This window comes from Bacillus rossius, chromosome 1 (genome assembly GCF_032445375.1).
Source record: "Bacillus rossius redtenbacheri isolate Brsri chromosome 1, Brsri_v3, whole genome shotgun sequence".
Lineage (NCBI taxonomy): Eukaryota > Metazoa > Arthropoda > Insecta > Phasmatodea > Bacillidae > Bacillus > Bacillus rossius.
The window spans coordinates 374,477,725-374,490,241 of NC_086330.1; the positions used below are offsets into that span (position 1 = coordinate 374,477,725).

Here is a 12,517-nt window from a genome sequence, read left to right on the forward strand (position 1 = left end):
GTATTTTGGATAAATGTTTCATGGACTCCTGTGAAGAGTGAAAAAAAAAGTTTCACTGAATGTTAAATTAATAAGAAAAAATATTTTATAGGCCTACTCATGAATAATATGACTTTGGATTCAAGATTAAATTCAAATAAAATAAATTGTATTCACACCATATGTTTAGATATTAATAACGACCAAGAACACAAATCATCAATATCAAGAATAACAAGGCATCCTCAGATCTACAGCAGTCTTAAGGGGCCTCCCTAGTAAATATTTTTAGCGTGGTGGGCAACTGGCCACGTGCTACGGCCAGTGGTTGGGCGGGGCGATATACCTGAGCCTGTCGCCTGCTCCGAAGTGGATGGGGGAGAAGGCGTTTCAGCGAGGGGGGGCGGAATAATGGGAGGGTTGTCATTGTGTGGAGTCCATTTGCTACTTATACCTGCGTTATCTGCGAACACGATCGTGGCAAGAAAGGTGACTGTTTTTCCCTTTCGCTACATTCAACCAAAAGGATAATGTTCTCGCATTGCCTTGCTTGCTTCCTGACAGTGTTTATTAACTTGAAACATTAAATTACTGTTGCGATCCAGTCCATATCCATGAATTGCAAACAATCGTCAATTCTGTTTAAAACATGTATTTTAATTTTTTTAATTAACGTTCTACATAATTAAGAGATTTACATACATTACAAAAAATGCTGTCACCAACAATCGATGTGTTAGCTTGTGTTTTCATAAAAAAAAATGCAAAAATTATATCATTAAAAAAATTTCCAACATTATACTTTCGAACTGACATTTGTGTGATGAATGGTTTTGCACGAACATTTAGGCTTTCATTCATAAAAGTCTTCCGCACCGCGACGAGAAATCACGTCCTACTAATAGATTGAGTAATAAAACTGGGAATAAAATGATGAAAATAATATTAAATATTTTTACTCTTAGACACAAATCAACTTTATAAGTCGTAATGACAAAGAAATTTTTTACTTACTTCCTGAAGAAAAAGTGCATGTCAAACTCACTTTAAAATTCTGTAAAGAAAAAAAGTCAGGAACAAACAAGTGTTCCCACCAACGACACATCGTCAACTCTGTATTCTAGGGTTCACGTCGTATTTAGTTACACTAAATATTACTGCATGTTATTATTTTCTGGCACTTATTACATGTTTAGTATTTTATTTTATTTTTTGCATATTTTTTTAATGACTTTAACGTTGCATAATATGATGGATAAGTATACACGAATGAACTGGAATCCCGTTCCGAGTTACATACAGACTGTTCACTACGAGCAGTGTAAATTTCTTAGCTGTTGCAACAGCGGCCAACAGGTGGATTCAGACTGCAGGCTTAGACAGTCACGCTGAATCCACCTGAGTTCAGATTTTATCGAAGACAAGTGCGGGTGGTATGGAAGAACTCAGTGTGCACTGACTGTTGTGCTCAAGGTGTCAGTGAAATGTATAGCTGAAATCACGGGCGAAAATCTGTAGGATTCCCATGAGGCCCGCGGGATAACGTGAAGATTTTGCAAATGCAAGCGGGCCCCCTCAGACGGACTTTTTTATTTCAGGAAGGTTCGGGCCACCCTGAGATTCTCCCCTCCTCCCGGAATCTATGCATGCAGCTGGAATTAATTTTTAGCCAAGTACGTCATTTGGTGCTGTATTTAGGCTGTCAAAGAAGATACGAAATATGGCTGCTTTGTTAATTGACGATAACTCCTTTTTATTGTGGAATAGTACCCATCTACAAAGAAATCCCTAAATATACCACCACTACTGTTGGGGATTTTCTATACAAACTATCAAAATAATTTTGGTTTCGTTACTGTCACTAGCTGTTATTGTATCATACGAAAACATGTATGTTTAGTGTATTAATTTACGGTATTCATCTCTGTCAAAAAAAATCTTTTTCGATAATAGAGTGTAAGCAAGGTAGAATACAATGACTAATTTTAAAATAAAAATGGAATAAAGTATTTTTTGCTTGCAGTAGTTCAAATTTTTGAATTAATTTAGTTGTTTGTTAAAAAAAAACCTTCTAAAATCAAAGAAACTACCTACTTCCTAAATAGATAAATAGTGCTTTAAGATCACACGCTTTCATAAATATTTAAACGCCAACATTTCAAATGTAGTTTTCACATAATGATAAAATCTTATCTATTTTCATGGTCACGCCTAATGGAAATAATACACAACAATTCGTCATATCTGTTTTTTATGTTTTTAATAACTACTCTATACATGAGCAAATTTCAATATACATAAAACTGAGGAACTCTGCATTACATTTTTAATCTGTGTACGACACTAACAGAAATTGAAGCATAAAATAACATTTAGATTTTTTAATTAATAAGTATTTCATCAACGTGAGCTTTGCTTTCATCTCAATGAAGCCACTCTACATAGAGGAAGTGCAAATGTATTCAGTCTTAACAACAGACCCTCCGGATCACAGAGTAAACGAATGAATGGAATTCATAACATTACGCAGGGTTTTAAGACATATTTTCCCTTCTACTCAATCGTAACATCTCACTTAGCGCATATAATGGTTTCAGTAAACATAACATATAAAATATTCGCCCCATGTACAGTAGAAGAAACTAAAATGTTTGGAACACTGTAAACTAATTGTATTGTCATTTCTGTAGTCGCTCGAAGCGGCAAACTATGTATCTTTGTTCAATAAAACGAAATATTAAAACAAACAAACAATAACATTACGTTCAGACAATTCGTTAAGTGAAGTGAATGTAATAAAATACACAAGACAGTTATACACACCATTACCAAAACACAATCCGATAAAAATCATATAATATTACATGTCGACTTAAAATTATTATTATTCACCATGATAATTTCTTGCGGGTAGCCAGCAGCAAAGGGACACAATTTTTATTCATTTAATTAACTTTGACAAAACTTGTAAAACCTGGCATGAGCAAAGTAAGTTAATTCAGAATTTTATTTTGCGTCAAAATATTAAACATCAACTAGTAATGAATTAAGAGTATGCTTCGCTTGGTAGAACACCGAATATAGTCATCTCCAGGTATTAAACTGAATTTTGAAAGAGGGACTCAAGTTTCTGAAGAAGTTGTTGACTTTCCTGATGATCCATCGGCAGTTAGTAAACGGTCTCATCGTCGGGATGTCGAGCTTGGGACCTTTTTCCTCACCATAGACCCGTGGTCTGTTCTACCATTCGCACAGCTATCCCAACCTATACAAATAGCCGAATGATACTACTCCCGTTGCTTCTATCATGTTGGAGCTCGCCCGCAGTCGTACTTCCCTATCCAGCCTGCGTAATACACGCGTCCTACCTGCTAGCCGCCAAGAACGCGTCCATTTGTGAAAAAGCCTCACCCGCCAACAAATACTAGCTCATTAATTATAATATGCAAAACATAAAAACATTACATATGCGATAAAACAAAATTTGCTGTCATAAACCGAAGAAAAAAATCAATTTGAAATATAACATAGACAGATAAATCTAAAATAGAGTTATCGATAGTAATGTTTTATTAAACAGAATAATATATGTCGTATTACACTCAATACGTGTTCTTACTGACAACCGAATTTAAAAATAATATAAATTACTTTTTTTTTCAACCATAACCGCATAGAAGAAACAATACTTTAGATACAATTTTTTGCATAATTATACGAGAGGACTAAAAGTACGTTGTACGTAATAAGTATTTGCTTATAGGAATTAATGCTGCACAATATACGAATAGATTCAAATGGATAGAATTTAATATATTGTCAAATTTATTTGGCAATATACATGTAACAAAAGATTGAATTTGAAATGAATTATCTGTTTTTAACTACAAATATAATTTTATCATATCTCACTTTCATTCAAACTGAAGAGTGTCATTTTCAACAACAAAATAGCCACAACTTCACTTAAAAATATTTTAACTTGATACTTATATTGTATAACTTTTGATGAAATTAAATGTTAAGAGGTTCATTTAAGTTTGTAAGGAAACATAAACATAACGTTCAAAATAAATAACAAAAATTTTGTGTAGTTAGGAGCTCCACGTCATGCAAATAAAGGAAAGTTAAACTTTTCAGTATACGGCTGCAATAATTATAGAGGAAAATGTTATTTATTCATTACTTTTAATTCCCGTTTGGAGAAAATAAATCGAAAAGTGCTATACCGAAAGTATAAAGTTGAAGTTCAATATCGCTTGTCAAGTAAGTTCAAGAATAAAATTTAAAAAAAAGAAAATTTGTTTTCTTGAATCTACTTTTTTCAGAAAAGTATACGTACATACAATATTATTTAAAATAAAATAAAAAATTTTAGTCTTGTATAAATTTACTGAAATATTTTTTTAGTTAATTAAATTTTTCATGCGAAGAAATATTCAATTGTTAAAATCACGAGAACATAATTTATTACATTTATGTATTCCAAAAGCTTATGTTAAAGATCGACTATATGCTATTCAATTTGCCCAAAAAATTTACTGCAATAGGAGAGCATTACAAAAACACAATTTAACTAATGTAGGTATTATCACAATAAGTTATGTTCATAAACTATATTAATGGGAAACAAATATTTATCATTTAATGATATGCAACTTTTTTCCTTTGAGGTAAAAATTGAGGTATATTTAATGTAATAAGTAAATCATCTCATAAAATTTACTGAAACTAATATTCTTCATTGTCCGTCATATTATGATTCCAAACAGTTTAATAAACTGAAACATGAAATAAAATAGTTAGGTTAACCATGAGGTGTGGAAGAAATTAGAGATTGCTTTGTAAAATGTTTTAAAAATTTCTCATGAAATATTGTGATTATTATGTTCGTACATAATGTAAAAAAAATTCAATACATGAAATTCAACACATACTTTGTATTGCAAGTTATTAAACATATATTTTAAAAACACATGTGCGTATCTAAGTCGAATTGTTATGTAATACATGATGAACATTACCGATACAACTTCCCTTCCAAATAACTTTCACCCAAAGATAAGGCCGCGGACAAATTATACACACTGGTCGCACGAGGAGCTGAAATAAGTCATATAAGAAAGCCGGCCGGAGTAATTCTTTTCAAGCCAAAGCTAAAAGTAATGGATCTTGTTTGTCTAAAGAAGGCAGTGAAATGACATACAAGTTTACAGAATAGCCATATAAGATCTTTGACGCTTCTTATCCCGTCAGTGGACTGTACGCGAAGAACCAACTGCATCATGGCCCGCCGCCAGTTTTATACTTACGTATCAATACACTTGTAAACGTTGGTTTGTATACTTATGTATGTTGCCGACATCGATAGGTATTCTTTGGCAGCTCGATGTGGATTCATTCGAACACGTTTGCGCTAAACACGACATATTTTTACATAAGAGTGACATCGTGCACTGAAAAAAGTTGCAGGTCTGTAACGCAACAGTGATACAAATATTAAATAGTTCGAACATTTTCTGGAGCATGACATTCACTTTGGGTAATGCTAAGCTACTTGATAGGTACACTTTACCCGCTTTAAAAGTGATAACTTAAAAAAAAAGTGTACATGAAAGCAGACTCAGCCATATGTTTATTGCTGTTGTATTTGTCATAAACCTACCCTACGTTCAACACGGCCTGTAAGTAGAACCCATGTTTTTTTTACGACTTGTGTACAAGCTGTAGTTGTAAAGCGAATTTATATTCTTAGTTAACTAACGTCATATTTGGAATAAGGCTACCTTAATTTTTTTTCTAGATTGCTATATTGTTATCTTTATATATATATATTTCTTGTGTGCGTGTGTATGTCACTGAACTCCTCCTAGACGGCTGGACCGATTTTGATGAAATTTTTTGTGTGAGTTCACGGGGATTCGAGGATGGTTTAGATTCACAATTGGATATTTTATCTCGATTTTGAGTTAAGAAAAAACTAAAAAAACACGCTTTAAAAGCAAAAAAACTAAGCATTGTTGATAATTAGCCTCCATGGCAACGGGCTTTTGCATTGTTGTTGCCTTCTGCGTAAACATGGGAAAGGTTTTTGGTAACGGCAGTGGCGTGCCCAAGAGGAGGGGTATGTATAATGAGAAGATACAAAATGTCCAGCGTAGAAATACTTACCGCCATATCCATATCTCACAAAAAGTACATTTGGGCAGGACAATGTCTGTCGGGTCCGCTAGAAAGATATATAGAGATATATATGTAGAAAGATATATAGAGAGATAGAGATATAAATAGAAAGATAGAGAGATATATAGAGAATTAGAGAGATAAAGAGAGATGCTTAGTATACGTTAAAAAATTACATTATTAATAAATTAAAAAATTGTTTGAGGCATTGCAACGCATGCCGGGCATTATCTAGTGTGTGTGTGTGTATATATATATATATATATATATATATATATATATATATATATATATATATATATATAAATAAATAAGTATTACTTCAACGGAAATATCTGGTAATAAAAATAAATGAAAAAAAGCATGAAAGATTAAGGATTATTTTTTTTCAACAACAAATAGTTTATGGTTTAACTGCTTTGTGTACTATATAAAAACAGAACAAGCTTTCAAATTTTCACAATTTCTTTGATTATCCGTTATAGTTATGTATTGTTTTAACTCATAAATATTTAAGTTGATTGCCAACGTCACGAATGTACAATAATTTATTTCACACCGCTCCAGGTTGCAGGTAAAGTAACAGGCGTGCAATTTGATCAGAAACGCGTTCTACTTATTCAGGCCCTGGGCGTGATGGACCATGTGCCAAATATGTAACAATTTTAAGTAGGTGAAGTATTAAAAAATAAAGAACTTGAATGCAAAATAATGCATCTAACAAAAATAATTTGCAAGGTTCTTTCGTGGATGTTGTAATGTGTGGGCAATATTTACTTAATTTTGGTTTTTGGATAAATAAATTGTGGTTAGTAAAATTTTAATAATTTTGTATAATTGCTGTAAAAAATTTATTTCCTGCCCTTATTAATTAATCGAGCTGTAGAAATAAGTTTATCTGAAAATTTACGTCATCTTTATTAAACATTGCCACTAATTATACTTTTTAACTTCAAAATGGTTATTGAATTTTGTAATTAATAACGTACCATCCATAACTACATATGTGAGCGATCGGTCACTGACCTCATCTTCAATCCTCCTCGTGATTCCTGCGCCAGGAGGAACATTTACATAATTCTGACTAGCTTATTTAATATAGAACTTCCCTAGTTTTTATTTTTTATTTATCATTCCATGAACATTTTTAAAACAGTGCAGACAATCAGATATCTATCTAACCAAAAAGCATAGCAAAATGACAGTTAGTTTTCAAAATACAATTTTTCTTTTAATTTAAGATACATTTTATATAAACCTACATTTTTAAGTATCAAAACTTTTGTAAATAGTTAACCATTTGGTTAATACCAGTATACAATTTTTCCCCGGCGTTGTAAGATGTGTAAAATATTTTTGGAAAACTAAAATAATTAAAAAAAATATTGGGTAGTATAATAATTGTTTCTTGAATTTTTATTAAAAATAGAAGGAAAAACAATGAAGTGTATTTTCATGTTAAAAATTAAATATAAATTTTGTCGAATTAGCTAGCGAGACTGTAAAGCCACCAATAAATAGTTTGTACGACAACTTTCAATGTTTTGATTGATTAGTTTCAATACTTTATTTCGTAATACATGATCTAGAATGGTAAGCTTTAGGATATTTGTAGTTTAAACAAAAGCAATGTTTTAGAGATACACGAATATAGTCACAGAGTAAGTCGAGCACATGGTACTGTGGCGAGGCACACTAAAAGCAATTCTGAGAATTTCTTTCGGTCACGGGATTATCTTTCACCGGCGCCGGTTGTGGGTTGTCTCCCTCTCACGCACGCACGCACACACAGGTAGCCTGCCTCCCCTCCGGGCACGGGTTCCCCCACCCCGCTACCTGAGCTGTGGTGTTGGCTGTGGGCTGCTAGCTGGCTTCGCCGAGCGGCAGCACAAGACGGCGGAAAACTTTCAGGATTTGCAGAAATTGTGGAAAAGATATCTCGGAATTCAAAGCGATGACTATATGTTTTAAATACATGAATTTCTTCAGAAAAAAAATATCTTTTTTTCTAGACTTGTACTTTTTTTCTGTCATTCTCCTAAGCAGTATAAAATGGCCCCAAAGTTGGACAAGTTGGTGATTTTTTATTTCATATTTTGATAGAAAAAAACAAAAATGTAAAAGTATACAGACAATTCGTGTAGTATCTTCTCGTGGGTGAAAAATTTTCAGATTCGTAGTGTCGATTAATAAAGTCCCATCATTATTTTAAAAACATAGTGTTCCACTAACTTCTGATGCTACTAGGGAGGCCCCTTAAGGGGGAGGGTAGGAACTCAGGTACGCCATATTGGTTTTCGATGAATTTTATGACATGACAATTTTTTTTTTATTGCACAATATGGAAAATTTGCTTTCATTAGGAGATTATATACAAGGAGATTTACAAACTAACTATGCCAGTCAGGGGCGCAACAACAGGGGGGGGAAGGCAAGGGTATTTTGCCCCCCCTCTGAAACTTTGAAGTGGGGGCAAACGGGGGCAAAGAAAGTGCTGTGTAATCAATTTTTAGATAATAAAACTGCTTAAATAGCACCATTTTCCACCTTGAAATACAAACTTTCCCGGGGGAGGACCCCTGGACCCCCGCTTCAATACGGGGGATCGATGATTCTTTATTAAAAGGTATATTGCCCCCCCCTTTGGAAATTTAGTTGTTGCGCCCCTGATGCCAGTGTCAAACCACTACAGGACCACTTCGTAAGTATGTGTCTGCGGTAAAGACACGCTTGTTCTGCGCGAACAAAGGCTCGGAGTGGCGACGCAGCACGACCGACCTTGTTCAGAACGCCGAAGTGTAGGAGCTTCCGCGGCCCCAGGCAGTTGGTGAGCGAGTTGAACACCAGTCGCTCCACCAGGCCCTCGCAGCTGACGTGCGTCTGGAGCCACTCCAGCCTGTCCGAGTTCTCCTTCTCGCGCACGCCCTCGTTCACCTGCCACGCACGGACACACATAGCACACATCAGACAAGGGCCCCGCCTATCCGGACACACACACATGCACATAGCACACATCAAAAAAGGGCCCCGCCTACCTGGACACACACACAGTGCACAGAGCCTTCAAAGACAACCGCCAACAACACCACGCCGTTTTAAAACTTCTTTACGAAAAGCATTTAAGAATACGCTGAGGGCAGATTGGTAGTTCTGTTCCCCTACCACACACTGTCCGCGTAACCTTGAACAGTATAGTGTGGCGCACGAGCTGTGACTTTCGTGCTAACATGTAACTTTCTTATTGCGTTTTTGTGCAAAAATATGTAACCAAGTTTCCTGTAGTGAATGTGAAAATGTCATTGAATGTGCTGAAGAGATAGATAACAACCACGTGATGGTAAAATAAACAATCATGTTTAGAAAGATTTTGATTTCAGAACATGCAGGGTTACACAGTTGCTTGCCTTGTGTGAAACTAGCGTCGTGAGGGCTTAACCGCTGGTTTCAGAGTGAAAATGCTTTCAGACTATTTTTTACACATGAAACATTCGGCAGTCCTGCAGAGTCTTGAAAGCACTAAAGGGACTTGCATAACACCTTATTAAGAAAACTGGACAGCACTTATAGAAGTTCAGGTATTCAGAACACTTAAAAACAAATGATTTGAATCAAAAATAGATTGAGATAATTCTTACAATCTTACATACAATTGATTCTTTCATAGAGCATCAGCTCATGGAATCACAATTTTAAGCTTTTATTTGAATTAATAAATATCTGCTTGAAAATACTACTAAACATTAATAATTACAAATGAACAAGAATACAAAAAAATATCAAGAATAAAGCATCATCAGATCTACAGAAGCTTTAAGGGGAACGGAAGGAACTTAGGTACGCCATATTGGTTTCAATGAATTTTATGCCATAACAATTTTTTTTATTATGTACGTAATATGGAAAATTTGCTTTCATTAAGGCAGAGATGACATAAAAGGTGATTTACAAAGACAATAATATGAGTGTCTATTGACAGCCTTATTTCAGCTGAAGTCATTCCCAAAAACTGATTCAATACTAAATGACAGTGACTTCACAAAGAAAACCATTTGTAACCGTTAGTCATTATTATCTCTAGGAATGCCATTAAATTACAGTAATACCTTGACTTACACAATTTTTAAATCTTCTTTTTGATTTGTTCGTCATTTGTTTTAACGTCTCGCGACTCTCTATTCTCCACACCATCCACACTATTGTTCAACTTACGACATGTTTGTACATGTTTCACGCAGAGGAAATTTTGCATGAGAAGAAAAAATCTTTTATCCGTCAGACGACTTAGTTAAATTTTATGTCGTCTTCTACGTAAAAATAACATCGGTTTACATTTTTTCAATTAATAATAATATAATTAATTGTATTATCTAAGATTTTATGACACATTATTTTCTACATTGTTTTCTTTAGTTTCCAGGTCCCAATCAAACATAATTTGTATGTATTTATTTAGATGCAAAATTGTACTCCGACTTAGACGGTTATTTCTCAATTCCACCTATTGCGTAAGTTGAGGGTATTACTGTATAAACATAAACAAAAATACCTTTTTAAAACCACACAATAAGAAATTGTTTAGACCTAAAATCTGTAGAAACCAAGATGATATCATTCAGTCCCTATCCCGTCCCATTACATGTAAGATTGCACTATTTCCCTACCTCATATACGAGATCTCGAAAACAAGATCAACCTCAACGGTAAGGCAATCCTAGATAACTGCAACCTTGAACGTAACAAGTGTCAACCGTGGGTGTTACGATATCACACTGATGGAAACCATTCGTGCCCCGACCACACACGCAGATATTTCCGTGGCAAAATGCTAGCACTGCCTAACCTGCAAGCAGAACTCTTCCGCCTTCGCCAGGGCTTCCTGAGTGTTCTGTCTGTCGGGGTGGTCAGGCGGCGTGTACTCCAGAATCTGGCAACAAAATAAAAACAAAAACAACTTTACAAAAATGTTTTATGTCAAATTTCCTGTGAAATAAAAGCACTAATTAAACATTTCGCCCTTAAAATTTGTATAATTTTTTTTATAAGAACATGTCCCGCATACACAGTACCATAACGTAGGTCATGTAAACACTGAAATGAAAGTTACATGATGCAGTTTAACTGGTAGTTGTATATGCAAACATCCACACTGCCAGCAATTGTTATCTGTAAATAAAACGTGAAAAAAAATTACTCCTTTGGAGTTTGGTTTTATGAGCACGATCGTATCTTAAACGCAGTACAGACTCTTCGTTTCTGATGTAAAAATGAAATTGCAATCAAAAATATAAGTAAAAATTTATAAAATTAAGTTTTAGCTTGATAAAGAATAAAATATAAAAATCACTGATTACCGCTAAAATTTCTTCGTGTCCATATACGAGCCAATGGTATCTGCATTAAGTATATTGTGCATATATGCCTAGGTGAATGATCAATGTTGCTATCCAGCATTAATATAAAGTATAACTAGCTCAAAATTGCAAATTTACTTGTGACAAGAGTTAAAAATGAAATCTACCTAAAAAGAACTTCAAATATATCTGAACTACGTATGTGATTGAGAGCATATGTTCAAAACTTAAAATTGTCCCCTTATGTGATTTAAAACAAATCTTGATTATTATGTATGCTTGGTTGTGATTGAAAATATTCAAGGCTAAAATGTATTCTGTTACAATCAAAATCTCCGACTAGCTCGAAATTGGTCTAGATTGCATATAATCCAAACCCCTTGAAGAATTTGTTATATTCCAAAATACTATTCAACTTTTGTACCAATGTGGCTCTAAATGATTCATGGTGAAAATAAAGTCTCTGGAACACAAAATTACTATTACTGCTCTTTATTAATACTTCACGAAAATCCACAACTCATATTGGCTGCCATCTTCAGTCCACAACACTGTCCCAGTTTTCCAAAAACACCATCACAAACTTTACTCATTCCCAATAATTCATTATTCACATTCCAAATTTGGATAGCTGTTCGCCCGGGCAGAGCAATTTTTGAAGAGAGTCATGCTGCATCATAACCTTAGTCACATGAAACTTTGTGCAATAGGACATTAGTTTCATTACAATGTCCCTTATTCAAATCGGTGAATCCTGATCAACTGTCGCGTGTGCGACAATCGACCCGCCAGTGGTGGCGTTGGTTCGCTGCGCTGCACTTTGTCACATGCTGCACTGTGACGCGCCGATTACGCTTCCTTCCCGTGCATCGCTCTACGCCCTAATGAGGCGCCGATTACGCATAACGGCCTGTGCAATCAGAGGTAGCACCGACAGCTGTCGTCAGTTCGATGGCTCGAAAAACTATCATGAAGTGATTAGAGATGGTATGATTTACCACCTG

At 34.6% G+C, this 12,517-nt stretch overlaps 1 protein-coding gene across 6 annotated transcripts in view; it reads right to left on the minus strand.

Moving 5' to 3' along the window:
* The window catches only part of LOC134528518 (intersectin-1), a 132,824-nt gene that overhangs the window by 30,793 nt on the left and 89,514 nt on the right, over window positions 1–12,517 (minus strand). For all 6 annotated transcript variants that reach the window (XM_063362207.1, XM_063362210.1, XM_063362209.1 and 3 more), the window contains 2 exons: window positions 11,003–11,086; window positions 8,941–9,096 (listed from right to left, as the gene is read on the minus strand). In XM_063362207.1, the coding sequence (XP_063218277.1) occupies window positions 8,941–9,096; window positions 11,003–11,086 (240 nt within the window). The remainder of the gene's footprint in view (window positions 1–8,940; window positions 9,097–11,002; window positions 11,087–12,517) is intronic.